Raw genomic sequence first — 26,878 nt, 5'->3', positions numbered from 1 at the left:
TTGGTAAACATAGCCTGCCAAAATATTTTCTTTTTTTTTTTTTGTCTTTTTTTGTGTTTTTTTTTTTCAAGTTCAAGAATCCCCAGTAAAAATTCTCCACGAGGTCTTTTTCCCTTTTTACAAAAATAGAGTTTTTCTTCCCCTCCCACCCCCCCTTTTTTTTTTTCATTTGTTTCTGCTTCCAGCCCCACTGCCTGCTCCCCGCATTCCACCAGGGGGCACTGGGCTGGGGGTGCCCACACCCCTCCTCACGGTTCGCTTTTTTGGGGATTTTTAAACCTGTTCCTCCTACCCCAGGCCCCACCTAGGTGCTGGGGAGGCCTGGGCAAGGGGGTCTGGGAGGGCACCCCCTGGAGCCCCACAAGCCATCCCATCGGGGGTGGTCGAGGGTGGGGGTGGGGGCACATCTCTGCATTCTTTTTAGCCGAAAAAAAGAAACAAAAACCTTCACCATGAACCAAACCAAGACAAGAGAGTGAACAGCCCAGCCTGGGGTGGGGGCAGGAGGATGGGGCGGGGGATCCCCGGGCACCCCCCCATTCCCTGCAGACCCTCCCACCCCGGAGTGCTCACCCTGTGGCTTCCGCAGGGACGTGGGGCCCTCGCGTCGTCCGTGGGGCTGCCTGTGCTGTCTCTCTTGGGCCCCTTCTCTCTCTCTCTCTCTCTCTTTCTCTCTCTCTGCTGCCCGGGGAGGGGGTGGGAGGGCAGGCGGGGCGGGCTCACGCCTTGTGCTGTTTGCTGGTCTTGAAGGAGACCTGCAGCACGCGCTCGCCCAGGCGATAGCCGTTCAGGCTGGCGATGGCCATGGCCGCCTCGTCATAGTTGGTCATGGTCACGAAGCCGAACCCCTTGCATTTGTTGGTGGTGAAATCGCGGATGACCTTGACGTTGGTGACCGCCCCAAAGGGCCCGAACAGCTGCCACAGCACGCTCTCGTCCGCCTCCGGTGACAGGTTGTACACGAAGATGCACCAGCCAGCGCCTGCCGCGCCCCCCGACAAGCCCACGCCCGCCAGGCCGCTCATACCGTCGATGGCGATCGGCGAGAACCTGGCGATGAGCGACAGGGGACTACTTTGGGGGTCACGCGGGCTCTGCCCTGACCCCCCGCATGCTTCCGACCCCGTTGTGACCCCTCACGCCTTTATGACCCCTGACTGCGCCGTGACCTTGGAACGGTGACCCCTTAATGCAATTTTTTTTTTTTTTTTTTAAGAGACAAGGTCGGGCTCTGTCACCCAGGCTGGAGTGCAGTGGTGCAATCATGGCTCACTGCAGCTTTGACCTCCTGGGCTCAAGCAATCCTCCCGCCTCAGACTCCTGAGTAGCTGGGACTACAGGCGGGCACCCTCACAGCCAGCTAATTTTTTTATGATTTGTAGAGACACAGCCTCACTATGTTGCTTAGGCTGGTCTCGAACCCTCAGGCTCAAGCAATCCTCCTGCCTTGGCCTCCCGAGTAGCTGGGACTACAGGTGCACCACCATGCCCCACTATATACATATATACACACACACACACACACATATATATATACACATATATATACACACACACACACACACATATATACACACACACACACACATATATATATATATATATTTTTTTTTTGAGATGGAGTGTTGCTTTGTCGCCCAGGCTGGAGTGCAGTGGCGCAATCTTGGTTCACTACAACTTCTACCTCCTGGGTCCAAGCGATTCTCCTGCCTCAGCCTCCCTAGTAGCATGCGCCACCATGACCAGCTAATTTTATTTATATATATATATATATATTTTTTTTTTTTTTTTTTTTTTTTTGAGACGGAATCTTGCTCTGTCGCCTGGGCTGGAGTGCAGTGGCTGGATCTCAGCTCACTGCAAACTCCGTCTCTCGGGTTCACGCCATTCTCCTGCCTCAGCCTCCCAAGTAGCTGGGACTACAGGCGCCCGCCACCTTGCCCGGCTAGTTTTTTGTATTTTTTAGTAGAGACGGGGTTTCACCGTGTTAGCCAGGATGGTCTCGATCTCCTGACCTCGTGATCCGCCCGTCTCGGCCTCCCAAAGTGCTGGGATTACAGGCTTGAGCCACCGCGCCCGGCCTTAATTTTATATTTTTAGTAGAGACGAGGTTTCTCCATGTTGATCAGGCTGGTCTCGAACTCCCGACCTCAGGTGATCTGCCCGCCTCGGCCTCCCAAAGTGCTGGGATTACAGGCGTGAGCCACCGCGCCCGGCCATGCCCCGCTAACTTTTAAAATTTTTTGTAGAGGTGGGGTCTCGCTGCGTTAGCCAGGCTTGTCTCGAACTCCTGGGCTCAAGCAATCCTACTGCCTTGGAGTTCCAAAGTGCTGAGATTACAGGTGTGAGCCACTGCACCTGGCTTTCCTTTTCAAATCATGTATTTATTATCATTAACTCCATCTTCCCTGCAAGAGTTTGTTCCAGCCCCTGAACAACACCCAGTAAGCACTTGGGAGGTGTCTGTTGAATGAATTCATGAAAGGACAGAATTGGCTCCACCCACATTCCTCGCTGGCAATCCGGCCCTGGATTAAACCCCTCAGCTGGGAGAGGAGGACCCAAGGGCCTGAACCATTCAATCCTGACCACGAGGAACAAACTACTCTCTCCTTCTGGCCCTCTTTGCACAGGCTGCTCCCACTGCCACGAACTCCCTTTCCATTCTGCCTGTGTGTGGATGTTGCCTCAGATGCGAGGGGATCTCTGCTACTGGGTCTCCGTCACCCCTTCTTTTTTTCTTTTGAGACGGAGTCTCGCTCTGTCGCCCAGGCTGGAGTAAAGTGGCATGAGCTCGGCTCACTGCAACCTCTGCCTCCCGGGTTCAAGCAGTTCTCTGCCTCAGCCTCCCCACCACCACACCTGGCTAAATTTTTGTATTTTTAGTAGAAACAGGGTTTCACCATCTTGGCCAGGCTGGTCTTGAACTCCTGACCTCGTGCTCCACCCACCTCAGCCTCCCAAAGTGCTGGGATTACAGGCAAGAGCCACCGCGCCCGGCCTCCGTTACCCTTTCTACTGCACAGCCCTCATCACTATTCGTTTCTGTCTCCTCCCCTGCTAGACTGAGACTGAGATCTTCTTTTACATTTTTAATTTTTTTTTTTTTTTTTTTTTTTTGAGATGGAGTTTTGCTCTTGTTGCCCAGGCTGGAGTGCGGTGGCGCGATTTCAGCTCACCGCAACCTCCTCCTCCCATGTTCAAGTAATCCTCCTGCTTCAGCCTCCTGAGTAGCTGGGATTACAGGCATGAGCCACCGTGCCCGGCCACATTTTTTAATTTTTGGAGACAAGGTCTCACTTTGTCACCCAGGCTGGAGTGCAGTGGCACCATCACAGTTCACTGCAGCCTCCAACTCCTGGGCTCAAGCGATCCTCCCGCCTCAGCCTCCTGAGTAGCCTGAACTACAGGCATGTGCCACCACACCAGGATAATCTTTTTAAAAAAAAAAAACTGTAGAGAAGGATCTCACTATGTTGCCCAGGCTGGTCTCGAACTCCTGGCCTCAAGTGCTCCTTGCCCCTCAGCCTCTCAAAACACTGGGAGCACAGGCAAGAACCACCATGCCTGGCTTCGATGTCACATCTCTCAATGGCCATGCTACTCCAAGACCCAGGCAAAAAAGTCTAAGCCTGCAGCCCTCAGGATGAGCCAGGGAGGGGTGCATCAGGGGCATGGATGGTGAGGGGTGGTGTGGTGAGGGGTGGGGACAGCGGGGCGGGGGCACTGTTACCTCTTAACGCCGTAGGCCATGTTGAGCAAATTGTCCAGCCTGTGGAGGCAGAGGTGGTGGTCAGAGGTGGCTTCCAGTCATGCCCCCCTGCTGTGACACCGTCGGCCTGCCCTCCCCACCCCCACCCAACAGGCCTGCAGCAGAGCCCTGCCCCCGCCTGCCTGCTCCCTGCCCGCCCGGCTAGACACCGCCTGGCACGGAACCGTGGTCACTCAGGCACCGCCTCTCGCCTGCCCCGCCACTGCCCAGCCTGCACTGCCCTCCTCATCCATCCTCCCCCTCCTGGCCGGCGTGTCCCCTCTGGGCCCAGGCGCTGGGATCCCTGGGGAAAGATAACTGCTAACAAAGGCAACAGTAACTACCATAGCCAACATTCTCGCAGCACTTGAAGGGGTGGGTAACTTGCCCCGACCACCCAGGGGCCCACAAGGGGCTTCCATTGTCTCCCCTTGGAGTGACTACGAGCTTGGACTCCAGGTCCTGGGTTCGAGTCTCTGCTCTGTTTGGGCCAGGCAAACCCCAACACCTCTCTGTGCCTCAGAGTCCCCGTCCATAAAACAGGGACGACACAAGCTCTGTTCTCATCGGGTTGCAGAAAAATAAGGGTGTCTAGCACACAGCAAAGACTCATGAAATATTTGGTATTATTACAGATGGGGAAACTGAGGCACAAAGAGATACAGTCACGAACCTGAAAGAAAAAGGGGCCACCAGAGCTGGAACCCAGTCAGATGACGCCAAAATCTTTTTTTTTTTTTTTTTTTCCGAGACAGAGTCTCACTCTGTCGCCCAGGCTGGAGTGCAGTGGCAGATCTCAGCTCACTGCAAGCTCCGCCTCCCGGGTTCACGCCATTCTCCTGTCTCAGCCTCCTGAGTAGCTGGGACTACAGGCACCCGCCACCTCGCCCGGCTAATTTTTTTGTATTTTTTAGTAGAGACGGGGTTTCACCGTGTTAGCCAGGATGGTCTCGATCTCCTGACCTTGTGATCCACCCGCCTCGGCCTCCCAAAGTGCTGGGATTACAGGCTTGAGCCACCGCGCCCGGCCAACGCCAAAATCTTTAAATGCCAATCGTTGTGGCCAGCACACACTGAGTGCCTGCTGTATACGAGCTGCTGGCCTTGGCACTTGACGGATAGGCTCCTTGGCCCCATGTGTGCGCGCCCTCCCAGCATCCCTCCCCTGGCAGGAATGGGGTTCAGGCAGGGCACCTGCACGCTTGGGGGCACCCAGCCTAGGGCCGTCTGGGTGGGTGGCAGGGGGCTCACCGGAAACGCTGTGTCTGATGGTGTAGGGGGCCTGCGTAGCGCCGGGCAGACGACTGGTAGAGGTGAGTGAGCAGCGCCTGCCCCGTCTTCTGACTCGGGTTGTTCGCGAACTTGACTGTGATGGGCTCAGCTGCGCCCAGCGGCTTCTGCCCGTTCAGTCCTTTGATAGCCTCCTCAGCCTCAATCCTCTTGTCGAAGCGGATGAATCCCACACCCCGAGAGACACCTGCCAGGGGGCGGGAACGTCCATCACAACGACCCTGTCCCCTCCTGTGTAACCCCACTCCTCCCTTCCCTGCTTCATGCCCTGACTCTCGGTCGGTTTCTCCACGTTGATCCCACCTGACTGCCTTTGCCCAGCACCCCCACCAGGTGCCCCCTCCCTGACTGCCTGACCTGTGACCTGGTCCACCAGGATGCGGGACGTGATGATGCGGCCGTACTGGGAGAAGAGCTGCTCCATCTCTTTCTGGCTCATGGTCTTGGGGAGCCCACTGACGTACAGGTTAGCATCCCGGATGGATGCTGAACTGGGTCTGGCATAGGACACCTGGGTGAGGGGGTCAGACAGGCAGGGGTGAGGCAGAGACCCATTTCACAGATGGAGAGAGTGAGGCCACGTCTAAGCCATCACGGAGTTGGCGGAAGTGACCCATCCGTCACTCAATAAGTATCTCTAGAGTTGTCACCATGGGTGGGGCTGAGTCGGATATGGGAGAGGGGACACACAGTGGCTATAACAACTTGGCACTGCCTGTATAGAATGATGGGGATCTGCCACCTGGGGAGGACATGTCTCCCTGGGGTGACATGTGACCCCAAGGGGATCCTTGAATACCCAGCTCACATCACTATCACATGCTTGATAGTCCACTAACAAACATTGACTTTTTTTCTTTTTTTTTTTTTGTCTTTTTTTTTTTTTCCTTTTTGTGGAGAACGGGGTCTTGCTATATTACCCAGGCAGGTCTCGAACTCCTGGGCTCAAGCTATCCTCCCGCAAGGTCTCACTTTTTAACCCAGGCTGGAATGCAATGGTATGATCTCAGCTCACTGTAGCCTCGACCTCTTGGGCTCAAGCAAGCCTCCCGCTTAAGCCCCCCAAGTAGCTGAGACTACAGGCACCCACCACCACTCCTGGCCAACTTTTTTCTTCTTTTTTTTCTTTTGAGATGGAGTTTTGCTCTGTCGCCCAGGCTGGAGTGCAATGGCACCATCTCGGCTCACTGCAACCTCTGCCTCCCGGGTTCAAGCGATTCTCCTGATTCAGCCTTCTGAGTAGCTGAGATTACAGGCATTCACCACTATGCCCAGCTAATTTTTTTATTTTTTATTTTTATTTTTGAGATGGAGTGTCGCTCTGTCACCAGGCTGGAGTGCAGTGGCGCGATCTCTACTCACTGTAGCCTCTGCTTCCCGGGTTCAAGCAACTCTCCTGCCTCAGCCTCCCGGCTAGCTGGGACTACAGGCATGCCACCACCACGCCCAGCTTTTTTTTTTTTTTTTTTTTGTATTTTTAGTAGAGACGGGGTTTCACCTGCCACCATGTTGGCCAGGATGGTCTTGATCTCTTGACCTTGTGATCCGCTCATCTTGGCCTCCCAAAGTGCTAGGATTACAGGTGTGAGCCACCGTGCCTGGCCTAATTTTTGTAATTTTAGCAGAGATGGGGTCTCACTATGTTGGTCAGGCTGGTCTCGAACTCCTGACCTCATGATCTGCCTGCCTCGGCCTCCCAAAGTGCTGGGATTACAGGCGTGAGCCACCTCCCCCAGCCTCAGCTAATCTTCAAAAAAAATTTTTTTTTTTTTTTTTTTTTTTTAGCGACATGATCTCACTGTGTTATCCAGCTACACTGGGCCCCCCAGGGACATTCAGATCTTTAGTCATCAGCTCCATCCAACAACTCCCAAATGTCCTCAGTCTGCACCGCTGGTGGCACCTGCGTCCAGGTGCCCCACATGAGAGGGTCAAGGGCCCTTCACACACAGCATGGGTACTTCCAGCTCCCGCCCACCTCCCATCTGCCCCGACTCACTAATGGCAGCTCTGTCCTCCTAAGTGCTTGTGTCCCCAGGTTCGGATTATTCTCGACACCTGTTCTTCACATGCACATTCAACCCACTGTAAATCCTGTAGGCTCCACCTTCCTCCTTATCCAGAATCCACACACTTCACCCCGCTGCCACTGTCCCACCCTGGCCCAGCCTCCACTACTGATCACCTGGACCAGCGTAGCAGTCTCCACGCTGGCCCTCCTGCTCCCATCCCCCACCATCTGTTCCCCGTACAGCAGCCAGAGGGCGCCTGTGAACACCTGAGCCAGGTCACATCCCCCATCTGCTCAGAACTCTCTATGGCTCCCACCTTCCTCAGCAGGAAAGCCCAGGTCCTTTCCTTGGACCACAAAGCCCTGCACATTCTTCCCCATCACACCCTTGCCCTCATCTCCCCTGACTTTCTGCTGCAGTTACTGTGTTCCAGCAACTTGAACTTACCCCATTTTTCCCAAACACACGAGGCATGTCTCAGCCTCAGGGCCCTGGCATTGCCTGTTCTCTCTGCCTGGAACACTCTTCCCCCTCTTCTTTCTTTGGGTCTCAGTTGAAACATCCTCCCTGTCCTCTCTCATCTAAATTTGTCCTCTCCTCACCACCCCTATTACTCTTTCTCAAAGCACTTCTCCCAACTAGGAATTAGACATATTTTAGCACTACTATCTGAATCACATTATTAATTAGAGTCCAACCCAACAATGAAATACTCTGCAGGTGTTTAAAAAAATGGTGGGTCAGGTGCAGTGGCTCATGCCTATAATCCCAGTGCTCTGCAAGTTCAAGGCGGGAGGATCAAGGGAGCCCAGGAGTTTGAGACCAGCCTGGACAATACAGCAAGACCCTCCCCCGCCCCTAACAATCTCCACAAAAAAAGAAAAAAAATTAGCTGGGTGTGGTGGCACACACCTGTGGTCGAAGCTACTCGGGAGGCTGAGGCTGGAGGATCACTTGAACCCAGGAGTTCAAGGCTCCAGTGAGCTATGATCACACCACTGCACTACAGCCTGGGCTACAGAGCAAGACCCTGTCTCTAAAAAAAAAAAAAAAAAAAGATGGACATGTATATTTATTTCCCAGAGACGGTGGTGAGTGGCGAGTATGGTAAAATAGGGGACAGAAAAGTCTATTTACAAAGCAGGGAATATTGTGTGACCTTGTTTCATTGTATGTTTATCAATGTCCTGGAAGCATGGCCCAGAAGTCCACCTCTCAGATGCTCAGTGGGTGACCTGAGGACGAGGCTGGGGCGTGGTCATGAGCAATTCTCCCCCGTATCTATTTTTCCTCCCTCCCTCCCTTCCTTCCTTCCTTCCTTCCTTCCTTCCTTCCTTCCTTCCTTCCTTCCTTCCTTCCTTCCTTCCTTCCTTCCTTCTTCCCTCCCTCCCTCCTTCTTTCCTCCCTCCCTCCCTCCTTCCCTTCCTTCCTTTCCTTCCTTTCCTCTTTCTTTTTCTTGTGAAGTGAGGTTTTTGTTTGTTTTGAGATGGGGTCTCGCTCTGTTGCCCAGGCTGAAGTACAGTGGTGCAATCATGGTTCACCGCAGCCTTGACCTCCCAGGCTCCAGCAATCCTCCCACCTCGGCCTCCCAAAGTGCTGGGACTACAGGTGTGAGCCTTCGTGCCCAGCCTCTATTTTCTATTTCTTCTAATTAACCTCTTGATAGATAGGGGTCATTGTCAAGGGTCTGGCTTTTGTTTGGGACAGTGAGTTGAGACAGTGAGTTGTGAGAGTGTATGCCTCCATTTGAAATAACTAACTAAAAAATGAACAAAACAGATAGAGTAGTTTGAGAGTGAATGGGGGGGCGGGGTTCTGATTAATGCAATTTTGTGCACCTGGGGTTCTCCAGAAAAAAAAAGACAATCACATCAGCCGCTGTCATGTCCGTAATAGTGATTTTTAAAATGACAGCCATGGCGGGAATGGTGGCTCACGTCTGTAACCCCAGCACTATCTGAGGCCGAGGTGGGCGGATTACTTGAAGTCAAGAGTTAGAGACCACGCTGGCCAACACGGTGAAATCCCATCTCTAGTAAAAATGCAAAAATTAGCCAGGCATGGTGGCAGGCACCTGTAATCCCAGTTACTCAGGAGGCTGAAGCAGGAGAATCACTTGAACCCAAGACGCGGAGTCGCAGTGAGCCGGGATCGCTCCACTGTACTCCAGCCTGGGTAACAGAGCGAGATTCCATCTCAAAAAAAAAAAAAAAAAAAAAAAAGAAATAAATCATGTCCATGCTGGGCGCGGTGGCTCATGCCTGTAATCCCAGCACTTTAGGAGGCTGAGGTGGGTGGATGACCTGAGGTCAGAATTTCGAGACCAGCCTGACCAACATGGTGAAACCCCATGTCTACTAAAAAAAAAATACAAAAATTAGCGGTGCATGGTGGCCGGCGCCTGTAGTCCCAGCCACATGGGAGGCTGAGGCAGGAGAATTGCTTGAACCTGGGAGGTGGAGGTTGCAGTGAGCCGAGATCGCGCCACTGCACTCCAGCCTGGGCGACAGAGCGAGACGCCATCTCAAGAAAAAAGAAAGAAAGAAAGAAAGAAATAATGTCCATATATTTGACGAGTTTCTCTTCTTTTTTTCTCTCCCATGGGGCTAGGAGCTGTGAGGGTACTTGCTGATGAATCAGATTTGGGTTAAGGGATTAGATTTGGGGGTAAGATCCTGGATGGGTATTGGAGGTCCAGCACCATCTAAGACACAGAGGAGGTTTTCACAGGCCCTTTCCCATCCTTCCATGACATGGGTTTCCCAAGAGCAAGAAGGGACCAAATTCCACCCACACCCCAACCTGGGATGGGGCCCCGCCCGTGGTACGCAGCTGGAGATATTTTGGGCAGCTGCCAGAGAGCCCAGGCCGGACTGACCACGCAACACCATCACACAGGCAAAAACACCCAGGGACAGACAGAAGGCCATGCAGTGCCGCCCCACTGCACAGCCTCAGAGATTAAACCAGCCAGAGGGTGACACAGGCCACTGTCACATTCTCAGCAACGTTCAGGTGGGAGTCTCAGAGATTACAGCGAAGGTCGTAGAACCACATATCCGTCACACCGCCGCACAAGCACACGGTGTCACGCCCAATCCCGCAGAGCAGGGCACAGGTAGACACACCCACACATCACTATGACACACAAACATCCTGCCAGAGCCAGACGCATCACTGAGGCCCCACCAGGTCACAGCCAGAGTCACAGTGTCACATGCACCTGTCAAATAATAAGCACCTCATCCTGGGCCGGGTGCAGTGGCTCACGCCTGTAATCCCAGCACTTTGGGAGGCTGAGGTGGGTGGCTCACGAGGTCAGGAGTTCAAGACCATCCTGACCAACATGGAGAAACCCCGTCTCTACTAAAAATACAAAATTAGCCAGGTGTGGTGGTGGGTGCTTGTAATCCCAGCTACTCGGGAGGCTGAGGCAGGAGAATTGCTTGAGCCTGGGAGGCAGAGGTTGCAGTGAGCCAAGATAGCGCCATTGCAATCCAGCCTGGGTGAGAGAGGGAGACTCTGTCTCAAAACAAAACAAAACAAAACAAAACAAAAACACCTTATCCTACAGACACATAGGGATCTACCCGAAGTCTTAAATACACAGATCCACTTGCCAGTGGCCATTCTATTTTTTTTTTTTTTTTTTTTGAGACAGGGTCTTGCTCTGTTGCCCAGGCTGGAGTACAGTGATGCAAACATGACTCACTGTAGCCTCGGCCTCCTCAGCTTAAGTGATCCTCCCCACTCAGCATCTCAGGTAGTTGGGACTACAGGTGCAAGATGCCACACCCAGCTAATTACATTTTTTTTTTTTTTTAGGAACAAGGTTTTGTCATGTTGCCCAGGTTGGTCTCAAACTCTCGGGCTCAAGTGATCCTCCTGCCTCGGCCTCCCAAAGTGCTAGTATTACAGGCGTGGACCACTGCGCCTGACCACAGCCACTCTCATAGACACTGTGTCCCACAACCATTGTGTCACAGCCAGAGCCACAGTGAGTCACGGGACACCTGGATCATAAACACTGTGTCCCATAGCTCAAGATGACACACACACACACACACACATACACACACCACACATATACACACACACATACACACACCACACATATACATACACACACCACACACGTACACACACCACACACACATGCACACACATACACCACACACACACCACACATATACACACACACACACCACACACACATACACGCACACCACACACACACACATGCACACACATACACCACACACACACCACACATATACACACACACGTACACACACCACACACATACACATACACCACACACACACATGCACACACATACACCACACACACATACACACACACCATACACACACACACCACACACCACACACACACACCACACACACACCACACATACATACACACACACCACACACACCACACACACACCACACACACATACACATACACACACCACACATGTACACACACCACACACACACACATACACCACACACACATACACACACACCACACACACACCATACATGCACACCACACACACACATACACCACACACACACACCACACACACACCATACATGCACACCACACACACATACACCACACACACCACACACCATACATGCACACCACACACACACATACATGACACACACACACCATACACACCACACACACACATACACCACACACACATACACCACACACACACCACACACACGCGTACACACATACACATGCACACATACGCTCACACATATACACATACACACACACGCAAGCAAATACTGCATCTCAATGTCACTGTGGTCTGGGGTCCTCATGCCCTGGGCTTCTGGGTCTATTTGGCCATGAAGGGACCCACTGGGTCACAACTTCACTCCCCCACCCCAATCCCCACCCCCCCACATCAGGAAAGGGAAGAGATTCCTGCACCTCTGTTCTCATGTGGAACTGGGGGCCAGATGGGCCACCCCCCTACCCTGGCTTCCTCCAGGGTCCAGGAGCAGATTTGCAGGGCGGAGCCCAAACACCCCCAGGCGAACCCAGAGAGGGGGGTTTCCATGACGATTCCCCCCCAGGGGACCTGGGCTTGTAGGGTCCCAGCTGCAGCTGCTGAGAAGGGAGGTTGTGGGGGAGGAGCGTTGCACAAAGATGGGGGATGGGCTGCCCCAATCCCACCCTCCCAGACCCTAATTAGGCTCCAGATGGCAGATGGGCCCCCACCCCCATTTCCATGACAAAAGCAGGGAGGGGACTGCTCACGGGACCCTGGTCACTCTGCCTTACAGGGCCTGGCTGACTCCCTGAGCCTCTAGAGATCCTGGAGCCAGTACTGTCCCCATTGACAGGTGAGGAAACTGAGGTTTCGAGAGGGAAAGTCATTGCCCCCACCCCAGCTGGGAAGCCTTGGAGGGGAGATTTGAGCACCTCTGGGGATGAGTCCTGAAAGGCAGTGGACATGGATGTGTGGGGGCGGGTAGGTGGCAGTAGGGGGTTGGGGACAGTCAGTTGGGGTGGGCAGTCGTGGAGGGATTGGAGAAGGAGGCACCAACCTTGATGGTCTTCGTCTGTAATTTGAGGCCGTTGAGGGTGTTGATGGCTTTGTCTGCATCATTGGGGTCAGAATAGTTCACAAACCCGTAGCCAAGGCTCTGCCCTGTGGGCAGAACCAGAATGATGACCTTCCCACCCAGCCTTGACACCTGCCAGTGTGCCCCCCAAACTCAGGCCTGAGAGACTGTCCCCTCCCCACCAAGATCCCATCTTCCTATTTTCAGATGACACCTTCGATGCTAGAGTCCCACCTGCCTCCATCGCTCCTGAGACCTTCACCTAGGGGGCACACCTGTCTCCCCAGAGACCTCACATCCCTAGACCACTTCCTGCCTCGATTACCCCCGAGACACCTCAGCAAGGGCCCCACCTGCCCCCATCACCTCTGTATTTCTGAGGCTACCACCTCTGCTCTCCCCCGCCCCCCCGGCAACTCCAGCAGCCACACCTGTGATCTTGTCCCGAACCAACTTGCAGGACTCGATGTCGCCAATGCTGCCGAAGAGACTCTTGAATTCATCCTGGGTCATGTTCTGGGGCAGGTAGTTGACGATGAGGTTGGTCTTGCTGTCGTCAGTGGCTCCATTTGTACCAAGGAGTGGCCCGTTGGGCAGGGCCGGGCCGGCCGGGCCCCCCCCCACCTGAGACTCCATGGCCCCCAGTATCTGCTGGAGATAACAGGTTGCATCCGCTCACCGCCCAGTCCCCACACCAGGGACCTTCGGGAATGAGTGGCTAGGCGGTGATGAATTAGCTATGTCTTATAGGGGCTTCATCATGGGAAGGGGTCACTTAATTATTCTAAGGATCGGAATAATGATGGGACTCCATATATTGGAATAAGCACCAAGGGAAACAAAAATCACCTGATGTCTTTTACTGCAAGAAATCCCTTATATAACTACTATATATGCAAACAGAGGCCTAAAATCAACCTGTGCATTTACAGAATAATAAACGCTTTCACACCGGAAATGCTTTCACGCCGGGCGCAGTGGCTCACACCGGTAATCCCAGCACTTTGGGAAGCCAAGAAGGGCAGATCACCTGAGGTCGGGAGTTCGAAACTGGCCTGACGAACGTGGAGAAACCCCGTCTCTACTAAAAATACAAAATTAGCCGGGCATGGTAGCGCACACCTGTAATCCCAGCTACTTGGAGGCTGAGGCAGGAGAATTGCTTGAACCCGGGAGGCGGAGGTTGCCGTGAGCCGAGATCACGCCATTGCACTCCAGCCTGGGCAACAAGAGTGAAATTCTGTCTCAAAAATAAAATAAAATAAATGCTTTCACTTTCAGAAAAGTAAGTAACACTTTTAGTAGCTTTCTTTGTTGTTGTTATTGTTCCTTGTTGGTTGGCTGCTCTGTCACCCAGGCTGGAGTGCAGTGGTGCGATCTCGGCTTGCTGCAACCTCTGCCTCTTGGGTTCAAGCAATTCTCCTGCCTCAGCCTCCTGAGTAGCTGGGATTACAGGCACATGCCACGATGCACAGCTAATTTTTGTATTTGTAGTAGAAATGGGGTTTCGACATGTTGGCCAGGCTGGTTTCAAACTCCTGACCTCAGGTGATCCACCCACCTCCGCCTCCCAAAGTGCTGGGATTACAGGTGTGAACCACCGCGTCTGGCCCCATTTTTAGTAGCTTTTTTTAAGAAAAAGGGTCTTGCTCTGTCACCCAGGCTGGAGTGCAGTGATGCCATCAAGGCTCACTGCATCCTCGACCTTCCAGGCTCAAGCAATCCTCCCACCTCAGCCTCCCAAGTAGCTGGAACTATAGGTGCATGCCACCATGTCCGGTTAATCTTAAAATTATTTGTAGAGATGGGGTCTCACTATGTGGCCCAGGCCAGTCTCAAACTCTTGGGCTCCAGTGATCCTCCCACCTTGGCCTCCCAAAGTGCTGGGATTACAGGTGTGAGCTACTATGCCTGGCCCTTTTAGTAGCGTTGAAGCCTCATAAGCCCTTCCCTAAACATATTTATTTCTCTCCTCCCACCAAAGGTAATTCCTATCCCAAATGTGCTAATTATGTCTTTTACTTCATGCATAAGATTCTTACTAGTCATTTACCTGCCTCCATCTCCCCTTGCCACCCCCAGTTTTCCCACTGAGCTATTTTGTTCTTTTGCTTTTATTGTATAACATAAAACACCTTCAAATAATGACAATTTTATTTTTTCATCTTCAGTCTATACCTGTTATCTATTTTTCTTGTCATTTTAGGGTCTACAGTGTGATAGCGGCTTCTTCACTCCTGATTTTTTTTTTTTTTTTTTTTTTTAAAGACAGAGTCTCCCTGTGTCACCCAGACTGGAGTGCAATGGCACCATCTTGGCTCACTGTAACCTCCGCCTCCCAGATTCAAGCGATTCTCCTGCCTCAGCCTTCCAAGTAGCTGGGACTACAGGTGCCCACCACTACGCCCGGCTAATTTTTTTTTGTATTTTTAGTAGAGATAGGGTTTCACTATGTTGGCCGGGCTGGCCATGCTGGTCTTGAACTCCTGACCTCGTGATCTGCCCGCCTCGGCCTCCGAAAGTACTGGGATTACAGGCGTGAGCCACCATGCCCGGCCCTTTATTCCTGATGTTAAGGGAGGTGCTTTAAACATTTTGCAGCTAAACATGATCTTTGCTATGGGTTTTTTTCCAGATGGCCTTTACCGGGTTAAGAACATTTTGTTTTATTCCTAGATCCTAAGACTTTTTAAAAAAAGGATGTTGAATTTTGCTGACTTTTTTTTACATCAATTGAAATAATTTTTTAGCTTTAATTAATTAATTAATTTTTGAGACAAGGTCTTGCTCTGTCGCCCAGGTTGAAGTGCAGTAGGGCAATCTTGGTTCACTGCAACCTCTGCCTTCCAGGCTCAAGCGATCGTCCCACCTCAGCCTCCCCTGTACCTGGGGCTACAGGTATGTGCCTCCAAGCCTGGCTAATTTTTTTTTTTTCTTTGTACTTTTAGTAGAGATGGGGTTTTGGCATATTGCCCAGGCTGGTCCAAAACTCCTGGGCTCAAGCAATCCTCCTGTTTTGGCTTCCCAAAGTGTTGGGATTACAGGAGTGAGACACCGCACACAGCCCATTTTTCAGCTTTAATACATTAATGTCATGAATTATGTTAATTGATTTTCTTTTTTTGGTTGGGGTGGGGGACGGAGTTTCGCTCTTGTTGCCCAGGCTACAGTGCAATGGTGCAATCTCGGCTCACCACAACCTCCGCCTCCCAGATCCAAGCGATTTTCTGGCCTCAGCCTCCCAAGTAGCTGGGTTTACAGACATGGGCCACCACGCCTGGCTAATTTTGTATTTTTAGTAGAGGTGGGGTTTCTCCATGTTGGTCGGGCTGGTCTCGAATTCCTGACCTCAGGTGATCCACCCACCTCGAACTCCCAAAGTGCTGAGATTACAGGCATGAGCCACCGTGCCCAGCCATTAATTGATTTTCTAATATTAAACCAATCTTCATGGGATAAACCATACTTGGTCATGGATATTGTAGTTTTGTTTATATACATTGCTTGATTTAACTTGCTGAATTTTTTGGTGGTTTAGAAATTTTTACATATATGTTCAGGAGGATATGCTGTTTATTTAATTCACACAAAGACTCTAAAATGGTAGGAGCTGGTTGGGTACAGTGGCTCACGTCTGTAATTCCAGCATTTTGGGAGGCCAAGGTGGGCAGATTGCTTGAGCTCAGGAGCTGGAGACCAGCCTGAGAAACATGGCAAAACCCTGTCTCTACTAAAAATTTAAAAACTAGCTGAATGTGGTGGTGTGTGCCTGTAGTCCAAGACACTTGGGAGGCTGAGGTGGAAGGATCACCTGAGATCGGGAGGTCAAGGATGCAGTAAACCGTGATCACACCACTGCACTCCTGCCTGGGCGACAGAGTGAGACTCTGTCTCAAAAATAAATAAATAAAGTTGGGTGCGGTGGCTCAAGCCTGTAATCCCAGCAGTTTGGGAGGCTGAGGTGGGAGGATCACTGGAGGTCAGGAGTTCAAGACCAGCCTGGCCAACATGGTGAAATCCTGTCTCTACTAAAAATACAACAATTAGCCAGGTGTGGTGGCACACGCCTGTAATCCCAGCTACTTGTGAGGCTGAGGCACAAGAATTGCTTGAACCCAGGAAGCGGAGCCTGCAGTGAGCCAAGATCGTGCCATTGTACTCCAGGCTGGGTGACAGAGTGAGACTCCATCTAAAAATAATAGTAATAAATAAATAAATAAATAAGGCCAGGCGCGGTGGCTCACACCCATAATCTCAGCACTTTCAGAGGCCGAGGCAGGCAGATCACCTGGGGTCGGGAGTTCGAGACCAGCCTGACCAATATGGAGAAATCCCGTCTCTACTAAAAATACAAAAAAAAAAAAAAAAAAAAAATTAGCCGGGCATGGTAGCACATGCCCGAAATCCCAGCTACTCAGGAGGCTGAGGAGAATCGCTTGAAACCTGGGAGGCAGAGGTTGCAGTGAGCCAAGATCCCACCATTGTACTCCAGCCTGGGCAACGAGAGCGAAACTCCATCTCAAAAAATAAAATAAATTAAATTAAATTAAAATAAAATAAAATAATTAATTAAATTAAATATTAAATGGTATAGGTTAATTTTGCTATGATGGATGGAGAATCTGAGGCTCAAAGATGTTAAGGAACTTGCTGAAGTCACATAGGTTATCTGCCGTGGCACTGGAAATGAAATGCAGACCCTCCGAATGTGAAGACCACTCTACAATTTTCTTTTCTTTTTTTAGAGACAGGGTCTTGCTCTGTTACCCAGGCTGGAGTGCAGTGGCATGATCGTAGTTCACCGCAGCCTTAAACTCCTGGGTTCAAGCATTCTTCCTGCCTCAGTATCCCAAGTAGCTAGGACTACAGGTGGGCGCCACCATGACTGGCTAAGTTTTAAACGATTTTTTGGGCCGGAGGCAGTGACTCATGCCTGTAATCTCAGCACTTTGGGAGGCTGAGGCGGGCGGATCATGAGGTCAGGAGTTCGAGACCAGCCTGACCCACATTGTGAAACCCCGTCTCTACTAAAAATACAAAAATTAGCTGGGCGTGGTGGCGCGTGCCTGTAATCCCAGCTACTCAGGAGGCTGAGGCAAGAGAATTGCTTGAACCCAGGAGGCGGAGTTTGCAGTGAGCCGAGATTGCGCCATTGCACTCCAGCCTGGGCGACAGAGCAAGACTCTGTCTCAAAAAAAAAGAAATTTTCTTTTTTTTTGGTAGAGATGGGGTGTCACTCTGTTGCCCAGGCTGGTCTCAAACTCATGGCCTCAAGCAATCCTCATGCCTCAGGCTCCCAAAGTGTTGGGATTACCGGCATGAGCCACTGAACCTGACCCAATTTTCTTACTGTAACAGTCAGCCAGGCTGATACCGGCTCTGACAACTCACTATGTGTCTTTGGATATGCCTGCTAGGGCCTCTGTTTCACTTTGCTGAAAATTCAAAACAACTGGCAAGAGCTATATGAAGGGCTATGTAGAGGAGAATTTTAAAACCACTTCAGAGTTCAGCAGGAAACGGTGCTGGGATTTGACTGACCTTATCCGTCAGGGACATAAGAAAGTCAAGTAGCCAGCATTTCCTTACATCTTCTCCAGTGGCACAGTTGGCACATAGATTTGCCCTCCCTTGAAAACCTGAACTGGGCCAGGCGTGGTGGGTCACAGCTATAATCCCAGCACTTTGGGAGGCTGAGGCGGGTGGATCATCTGAGGTCAGGAGTTTGAGACCAGCCTGGCCAACATAGCGAAACTGTCTCTACTAAAAATACAATGTCATCCCAGCTACTCAGGAAGCTGAGGCAGGAGAATTGCTTGAACCCAGGAGGCGGAGGTTGCAGTGAGCCAAGATCGCACACTGCACTCCATCCTGGGCGAGAGCAAGACTCCATCTCAAAAACAAACAAACATACTGATTGGTAGTGTCTTCTTGGAGGAAAGAATTAAGAAGAATTCAGAAACCACATTCAGGCCAGGCGTGCTGGCTCATGCCTGTAATCCCAGTACTTTGGGAGGCCGAGGTGGGAGGACTGTTTGAGCTCAGGAGTTCAAGCCCAGCCTGGGCAACATAGTGAGATCTTGTCTCTAAAAGAAATTTAAAAATTAGCTAGTCATGGTGGCTTGCACCTGTGGTCCCAGGTACTCAGGATGGTGAGACAGGAGGATCACTTGAGCCCAGGAGGTGGAGGTTGCAGTGAGCCATGATGGCACCACTGTACTCCAGCCTGGGCAACACAGTGAGACCCTGTCTAACACACACAAAAAGAAGGAGAAGGAGAAGAAGCTGGGCACGGTGGCTCATGCCTGTAATCTCAGCATTTTGGGAGACCAAGGAGGGTGGGTAGCCAGAGGTCAGGAGTTTGAGACCATCCTTGCCAAACATGGTGAAATCTCGTCTCTACTAAAAATACAAAAATTAGCCAGGCGGGGTGGTGGGCGATTGTAATCCCAGCTATTTGGGAGGCTGAGGCAGGAGAATCGCTTGAACCCGGGAGGCGGAGATTGCAATGAGCTGAGATCGCACCACTGCACTCCAGCCTGGGTGACAGAGTGAGACTGTCTCGAAAAGAAAGGAAAAGGAAAAGGAAAAGGAAAGGAAAGGAAAAGGAAAAGGAAAGGAAAGGAAAGGAAAAAAAGGAAAGGAAAGGGAAAAGGAAAGAAAAAGAAAAGAAATCACATACAGTTTTCAGTAGGAAAGATCACTGTGATTGATTAGCAATGTCTGCTGTGGCCACAGAACTAGAAACAGCCAGCAGGTACACATTATCTCAGCTATCCCAGACTCAAGCTCCAGTATCTTAATTGTTCCCAAATACTGGCTACTACTGTGTGCCAGGCACTGTGCAAAGCACTCTACATGCAAGTTTTCTGTTCTTATTCATAACAATCCTAAAAAGAGAAGTTTTCCTCCCCCACTTAATACATGAGGAAACTGAGATATTTTAAAAATTGCCAAAGATCATGCAGCATATAAATGGTGGTGGAACGGATTTGCATATGAGTTTTTCTGATCCAGAGTGTGCATTTCCAACTTCCACTGCCAACCAAGAACGGTGCCAGCTCTAACATTTCCCAGCTGTGCGTCCTCAGATAGACTACTTAGTGCTTCTGAGCCTCTGCTCCATTTTGCTCCAAATTACAGTCACATTGGCCTGGGGTACGAGCTAAAGTCATATGCTGAAAAGCATCTGGAATTGGTTAGTTATGTCTGTCACGGGCATGATCATGGGAATTAAAAAGCAGGCTTGTCACATCCATCATCCGTGCCTCATAATACACTTACATTATTTATTATTATTATTATTGTTAGAGACGAGGTCTCCCTCTATCACCCAGGCTGGGGTGCAGTGGTATGATCATGGCTCATTTCAGCCTAAACCTCCAGGGCTGAAGTGATCCTTACACCTCAGCCTCCTGAGAAGCTGGGACTACAGGCATGTGCCACCATGCCTGGCTAATTTTATTTTATTTTTTTGTAGAGATGGGGTCTTGCTATGTTACCCATGCTGATCTCAAACTCCTGGCCTCAAGTGATCCTCCCACCTTAGTTTCCCAAAGTACTAAGAATTCAGTTGTAGCCAGGCACAGTGGCTCACACCTGTAATCCCAGCACTTTGGGAGGCTGAAGCAGGCAGATCATGAGGTCAGGAGTTTGAGATCAGCCTTGCTAACATGGTGAAACCCTGTCTCTATTAAAAATACAAAAAAATCAGCTGGGCAGGTGGCGGGTGCCTGTAATCCCAGCTTTGAGGGAGGCTGAGGCAGGAGAATTGCTTGGGAGGCAGAGGTTGCTGTGAGCCAGGACCGTGCCATTGCACTCCAGCACTGCACTCCAGTCTGGGCAACAGAGTGAGACTCCGTCTCAAAAAAAAAAAAAAAAAAAAATTCAGTTGTGAGCCACCATGCCTGGCCTATTATTCTTTTATTTAAAGATGGGGTCTTGCTATGTTGCCCAGCCTGGAGTGCAGTGGTTATTCACAGGTGCAATCATAGTGCACTGTAGCCTGCAACTCCTGGACTCCAGCAATCCTCTCATCTCAGCTTCTCAAGTAGCTATGACTACAGGCATGTACCACTGCACGGGGCAATACTGTTATTTTAATGAGTGTTCCATGACACTGAGCATCCACTGAGTGCCAGGCACTGTGTGAAATACTTCGAGGCATATTTTCAGTTAGCCTCCCAACAATCATAAAAGACTGAGAACACATTCTCCATTTTACAGGTGACAAAAGTGAATTCAGAGGCATTAGGTGGTATGAATTTCAGACTTCAGTCCTGGATCTGTTTGCAGAGCGGTTTTTCATCGTTATGGCCAATGCCTTGTCTGGCTATGTTGCCCAGGCTGACCCTGAACTCTCAGGCTCAAGTGATTCTCCCACCTCAGCCTCTCCATTAGCTAGGACTACAAGTGCAATTCATCATGCCCAGCTAATTTTTTATTTTTTGTAGAGATGGGATCTTGCTATGTTGCCCAGGCTGTTCTCAAACTGCTGGTCTCAAGGGATCCTCCTGCCTCAGCCTTCCAAAGTGTTGGGAGTACAGGCGTGAGTCACTGCACCTGGTCACCATCTACTTTTTCTTTTTGAGACAGAGTCTTGCTCTGTCACCCAGGCTGGAGTGTAGTGGCACAGTCTTGGCTCACTGCAACCTCCACCTCCCAGGTTCAAGCGATTCTCCTGCCTCAGCCTCTGAAGTAGCTGGGACCACAGGTGCGCGCCACCATGCACAGCTAATTTTTTTGTATTTTTAGTAGAGACAGGGTTTCTCCATGTTAGCCAGGCTGATCTCCAACTCCTGACCTCAGGTGACCCGCCTGTCTTGGCCTCCCAAAGTGCTGGTATTAAAGGCATGAGCCACCACGCCTGGCCCATTTACTCTTATAAAACAGATGGCACAGAAGGTCAGCTCCCCGGCATCTCCAATTTGCTGAGTTGCTCCTGGGAGGGCTGCCTGGAGGACTACTCTGAAGACACATCCGACCTCAAAAGGAACATGCATTGGGTTGATTAGCAATGTCTGCACGGCACCTGCTGTGATGCAGTAACGTGCACTGCACAGCTCTGCATTCCTGTCTCCTAACATTAATACTTAACTGATCGCGTAACCATGTATTGAGGTGCCTGTTGTGTGCCAGAAAAAATTCCTCATGTGAAACTTCCAGGCGGTTCTCCTGCCGTTGAACATGATGAGATTCCTTTCTCCATTTAATACACGAGGAAAGAGTCTCCACAAAGGGATAGGGTGACTGGGGAGGCTGAGACAGGAAGATCACTTGAGCCTAGGAGTTTGAGAGCAGACTGGGCAACACAGTGAGATCTTGTTTCTAACAAAACATTTCCGAAAAAATTAGCTGAGTGTGGTGGTGCATGTCTGTAGTCCCAGCTACTTGGGAGGCTGAGGTGAGAGTATCAACTTGAGCCCAGAAGTTTGAGGATGCAGGGAGCATGATCATGCCACTACACTCCAGCCTGGGCGAGAGGGTGAGACCCTGACTCTTAAGGAAAAAAAAAAAAAAAAAAAAAAAAAAAAAAAGGAAGGAATAGGAACAGGGTTGCACAGGCAGCAAATGGTGGAACAAGAATTCAGGCCAGGCACATTGGCTTACGCCTGTAATCCCAACACGTTGGGAGGCCTAGGTGGGAGGATCAAGTGAGGTCAGGAGTTCGAGACCAGCCTGGCTGACAGGGTGAAATCTCATCTCTACTAAAAATACAAAAATTAGCCAGGTGTGGTGGTGGGTGCCTGTAATCTCAGCTACTCAGGAGGCTGAGGCAGGAGAATCACTTGAACCTGGGAGGTGGAGGTTGCAATGAGCTGAGATTTCACCACTGTGATCTAGCCCGGGCGACAGAGGGAGACTCTGCTTCAAAAAATTAAAAAAAAAAAAAAAAAAAAAAAAAAAGAATTTAGTTCCAGGGTTTGGACTTTAGAGCCCACACTCCTATAAAAGACCAGTAATATAATAACAAAATAATAACCGCAAAGCGAAGCTGAGTATCTGCTCTCTGCCATGGCCCTGGGCAACATGACATTTAAACCCACTCCATCGGTTGAGTCTATTAATTCAATTCAACAAATATTTACTGAGGGCTACACATGCCAGACTCCACCCTCCTCACGTTGTCCTCTGACAGTTAGGTCACCTCTCTATGCCTCTCTGTTCCTCCTTAAGGAAGGTATGGCACAGAGGTCTCACATGTATGGAGATGGATTCTGAATTTGCATCCTGGTTCATTAAGGGTTTTGTGGGGTTTTTCTTTTCCTTTTTTACTTTTGAGACAGCGTCTTGCTCTGTTGCCCAGTCTAGAGTGTAGCGGTGCGATCATGGCTCACTGAAGCCTTAACTTCCTTCTGCCTCAACCTCCCAAGTAGCTGGAACTATAGGTTTGCACCACCCAGCCGGCTAATTTTTCTCTTTTTCTGTAGAGGTGGGGTTTTGCCATGTTGCCCAGGCTGCGATCCTCCTCCCTTAGCCTCCCAAAGCGCTGAGATTACAGGTGTGAGCCACCATGCCTGGCCCTGGAGATGGATTCTGAATTCACATTTAAGCTCATTGAGGTAAGAGTTCTATGTTGAGTTGATGATATTTGCTATAAGAGCACAATAAGCAGTTGTCAGTACACAAGCAACTGCATCTGGACGTGCTAGATCCCTTTTTTTTTTTTTTTTTTTTTTTTTTTTTTTGAGATGGAGTCTTGCTCTGTTGCCCAGCCAGGAGTGCAATGGCATGATCTTGGCTCAGTGCAACCTCGGCCTCCCAGGTTCAAGCAATTCTCCCGCCTCAGTCAGGTAGCTGGGACCACAGGTGTGCACCATCACACCTAGCTAACTTTTTGTATTTGTAGTAGAGATGGGGTTTTGCCATATTGGCCAGGCTGTTCTCAAACTCCTGACCTCATGTGATCCACCCACCTTGGGCTCCCAAAGTGCTGGGATTACAGGCACGAGCCACCGCACTAGATCCCTATTTTTGAACTCCACTGAGCATGTGCCAAGTTTTCACTGACCTCCCACAACCACAGTGAACGGTAAGAAGGGTCTGCTCCATTTCTCAGATGGGGACACTGAAGGTTAGTCACAGGGACCTATGACTTGTCCAGGGTGACAGGAAGAGGTGGAGGGGATAGTGTCAACATCTGACTCCTGATCCAATGACCCCAGAGCCGAAAGAGTTACCGGTTGACCCCCTCCCATGGTGTTCCCAACTTGAACGGAGTGAAGAGGTGACTGGGTGGGTGAGACCCGGGTTCTTGAGGCCCAGCCTGCTAATCTGGCCACCACCCCTTCTCCCTCCCATCTGTGCCAGAGCTTAGCAGGACCAGTGTCGCGTTTCCTCCGCGGCTGAGCCGGCTGAGCTGATAATGGGGATCAGATTGATGGAGGCCACACCCGCCCTGCCCCAGCCTGCAGTAAGTGCACAGCCTGGGATGGTGGCTACATGGGCATCAAAGGGACTTCGGCAACTGGCCCCAGACAGAGATGAGGGGGGTGGCAAAGAGGGCAGATCAAAGATGGAGGGTTAGGGAAAGTTCTCATTCTCTCCAGTGCTTCTTGTAAGTCTCCCAGACTTTTGGTTTCTCGCTGCCTCTTTCTTCCTCTGTTTCTCTCTCTTCTCCACTGTCCTGCCCTCTCCCTGAACCGTTCTGTGTCCTTGGCCTCATCACTCTCTCTTCCTCTTTTCCACCATTGCACATACATTTGACGTACGGGGTTTTGCAGTGAACACACCTGAGGCCACTTGTTTCTTAGAACTTCCTGTGTCTGACCCCCACGGCCCCCAGCTGCGCTCCCTGGCCCCAGTCACAGTGACAGATGCCTGGATACCGGCGACAATAGGGCATTGAGTGGCTATGCATGGTGAGGCTGGGCTACCACGTGGTGCTGACTGAGCCTCCTACTTCTGGGCCCTTCTTCAATGCAGGGTCCTTGTGGTCTTAATTTATCACCTCTCTTCCTCCCATCCTGTCCCCATGATACATCTCTGCCCAAGTGCTCGCTCACTGGAGAACCTAGGTCCTCAAGGCCCTTGTGTGACCTCTGACCACACCCTCTTTCCCTTTGTGCATTAGTTCCCTTTTTCAAATGAGAGAACCGATCAGAGGACGCCTAGGAGGTGCTGGACTGTTGCGGGAGTTCTGAGGTCCTCAGGAGGCCACACTCCAGTTCCCAGACCTGGGTGAGCAGCACGAGGCCCAGAGAGGGAAAGGAACTGGCCTGAGGTCACACAGCAGGTGAGCCAGGTCTCCGGGACCTCATTTCTCAGACCCAGGTGGGCGGGTCCCAGGGTCCAGGAGGGGAGAGGCCCAGGCATGGAGGGAGCGCCAATCATGCCCCCACCCCCACTGCTAGCCACGACTCGAAAAGGGGCCCGAAAGAGACACAGTGCACAGAGACACACACGCAGAGACGGAGAGATAGGAAGAGTGGAAGAGGGAGGCCCGGGCGCCGGGACCAGACAAAGGACGCGCGGCGGCGCGGGGAGCGGAGTCGCGCGGCAGGGGCGGGGGTGGAGCCGGGGTGGGGCTATAACTGGCCAGCCCCGCCCCCGGGATACGCCCGGGCTGCCGAGTGGGAATCCGAGGGCTCGGGCGAGGCCGGGCCCCCGGGGCCATGGGGGCGGGGCCTAGATGGGCGTGCCAGGGCGTGGCCAGGCAGGGCGTGGCCGGGCGGGAGGGGCCGCGCGCTCGGGAGCTGACCAGCTCCGTGGCTGCTGAAAGCACCGAGCGCGGGGCTAGCGGTGCGGGCCGGCAGGCGGGCGGGCCGCGCTCAAGGTCACCTCGCGGCCCAGAGCCTTGGCGAGGTGGGGAGCCTGGATCTGGCCTAGGGGGACTGTCTCGGCCTCCTACCCCATCTCCCGGGGGGCGGGGACCCGGGAGCCTGGAGGTGCCCCCCCAACCCGCGGGCCCTCCTCTCCCCTCCCCCTCCCCGCAGCCCGAGGCGCCCGCGCGAGGCTGCGGCCCGCGAAGAAGCGCTGAGAAACAAAGGGACGCTGCAGCGGCGGCGGCGGGCCCGCGGGGCCTCCGGGCGCGCCCCCTCCTCTCCCCTCCCCGCTTGCCGCAAGGTCGACGGGCTCGAGGACGAGACTCCCGCCTCCCGGGTGCGGCCGAGGCCCGGGGCGCGCGATCCGACGCCACCCGCTTTCCCAGGGCTCTCGGGGATGCCTTGTCGCTTTGGCTTGGCCCAGCACCAGTGATCGGGCCCTGCGTTTGCCTGGGCGGCCTGCGGGGTCTGGGCCTGGATGGAGGAAGCATCCTTAGCCGCCGCGGCCCCTCCCCCACCAGGCCTGCGGGAGAGGGGGCAATCCGGCCTCCAGGGCGGCGTCGGACGCCCCCCGAATCACAGCCAGGCTCCCTAAGGCCCCTCAGGCCAAGCTCTAAGCGCCCTCAGCACTCTGGGCGCGGCCCTGCCCACTCTCAGGCCCCGACGCTCGGTCCTACCCCCCCAACCCGGGCCTAGCTAGGCCTGGTCCTACCCCCCCCTCCGCCGCACCCGCCCAATCTCCGCGGAGCCTGGGCCCAACTCCTCCCCGTCCCGATTCCCTTTCGGCGACAGGGGAATACCTACAGTGACCATTCTTGTGTGCCCGGCGGGCGCGGTCCGTGTTGAGGGGGGCTCCGGGGGTCGTGCACTCCTAGGGGGGCGCCTGATGCTCACGCCGGGGTCCCGCCCGGGCGGCCTCTGGTGCGGCCGCTGCAGATGTGGCGATGAAGGCGGCGGCTCCCTCGAGGGCCAGGGACGGGCCCGAACCCGGGGATGCGCGCGCGGATGGCCGGGCCCCGGGGTGGCCTGCGGGCGGCAGGGGATGGAAAGAGGGAGCGGGCGCGGGGTTGAGGACGCCCCCTGCGCGGCCCCGCGGGGCCCGGGGAAGTTGCGCTTCCCGACAGAGATCGCGGCGCTCTGCCTTTCGCCGCCGCCCCTCGGTCGGCCCTGTCCGGTCCCGGGTGTTCAAGTCCTCTCCCCTCGCCCACCCTCCCTCCCTCCCTCCGGCCCGCGCTGCGCGCTCCGCGCTCTGGACCGCGCCGCCGCCGCCCCCAGCCCTTTATAGCAGCAGCTGCCAGCGCCGGCGTCGCTCATTGGCCGCGGCGACCGAGCTCCGCCTCCTCGCGGCTCCCGACGGCGCGGCAGGTGGAAGTGAGCGCGCGCTGGTAGGGACTCTGAATCCCCCAAAAAGCGCATCCTAGGTGCTTGGGTTGCCAGATTCGGGCCCTCCTTCCCTCGAGGCCC

General features: G+C 52.6%; 1 protein-coding gene across 3 annotated transcripts; it reads right to left on the bottom strand.

The window, feature by feature from the left end:
• Nucleotides 1–25: 25 nt before the first annotated feature.
• Nucleotides 26–26,668, bottom strand: ELAVL3 (ELAV like RNA binding protein 3). Of its 3 annotated transcripts, none has more exons than XM_050770621.1 (7): nt 26,219–26,668; nt 13,082–13,301; nt 12,633–12,736; nt 5,399–5,552; nt 5,003–5,228; nt 3,734–3,772; nt 26–1,071 (listed from the first exon to the last, which is right to left on the bottom strand). In XM_050770621.1, exons 1-7 carry the CDS (start codon nt 26,225–26,227, stop codon nt 720–722), a joined length of 1,104 nt encoding a protein of 367 aa, XP_050626578.1. In that variant the 5' UTR covers nt 26,228–26,668; the 3' UTR covers nt 26–719. The 3 variants fall into 3 exon arrangements, with proteins under 3 accessions (XP_050626578.1, XP_050626580.1, XP_050626579.1); XM_050770623.1 differs by having other exon boundaries at nt 26–1,050; XM_050770622.1 differs by having other exon boundaries at nt 13,082–13,298.
• Between the last annotated feature and the right edge of the window lie 210 nt (nt 26,669–26,878).

The sequence above is a fragment of the Macaca thibetana genome, chromosome 19, assembly GCF_024542745.1.
Source record: "Macaca thibetana thibetana isolate TM-01 chromosome 19, ASM2454274v1, whole genome shotgun sequence".
Taxonomy (NCBI): domain Eukaryota; kingdom Metazoa; phylum Chordata; class Mammalia; order Primates; family Cercopithecidae; genus Macaca; species Macaca thibetana.
This window is presented reverse-complemented; position numbering and strand designations above follow the sequence as displayed.

What these genes read in the sequence shown, in the direction of transcription:
- ELAVL3 (XM_050770621.1), bottom strand. An exon ending in CCTGGTGGACCAGGTCACAG is followed by an intron (nt 5,229 to 5,398) that starts GTCAGGCAGTCA and finishes GCCCCCTGGCAG; the next exon opens with GTGTCTCTCGGGGTGTGGGA. An exon ending in CATCAGACACAGCGTTTCCG is followed by an intron (nt 3,773 to 5,002) that starts GTGAGCCCCCTG and finishes CTGCCTCCACAG; the next exon opens with GCTGGACAATTTGCTCAACA.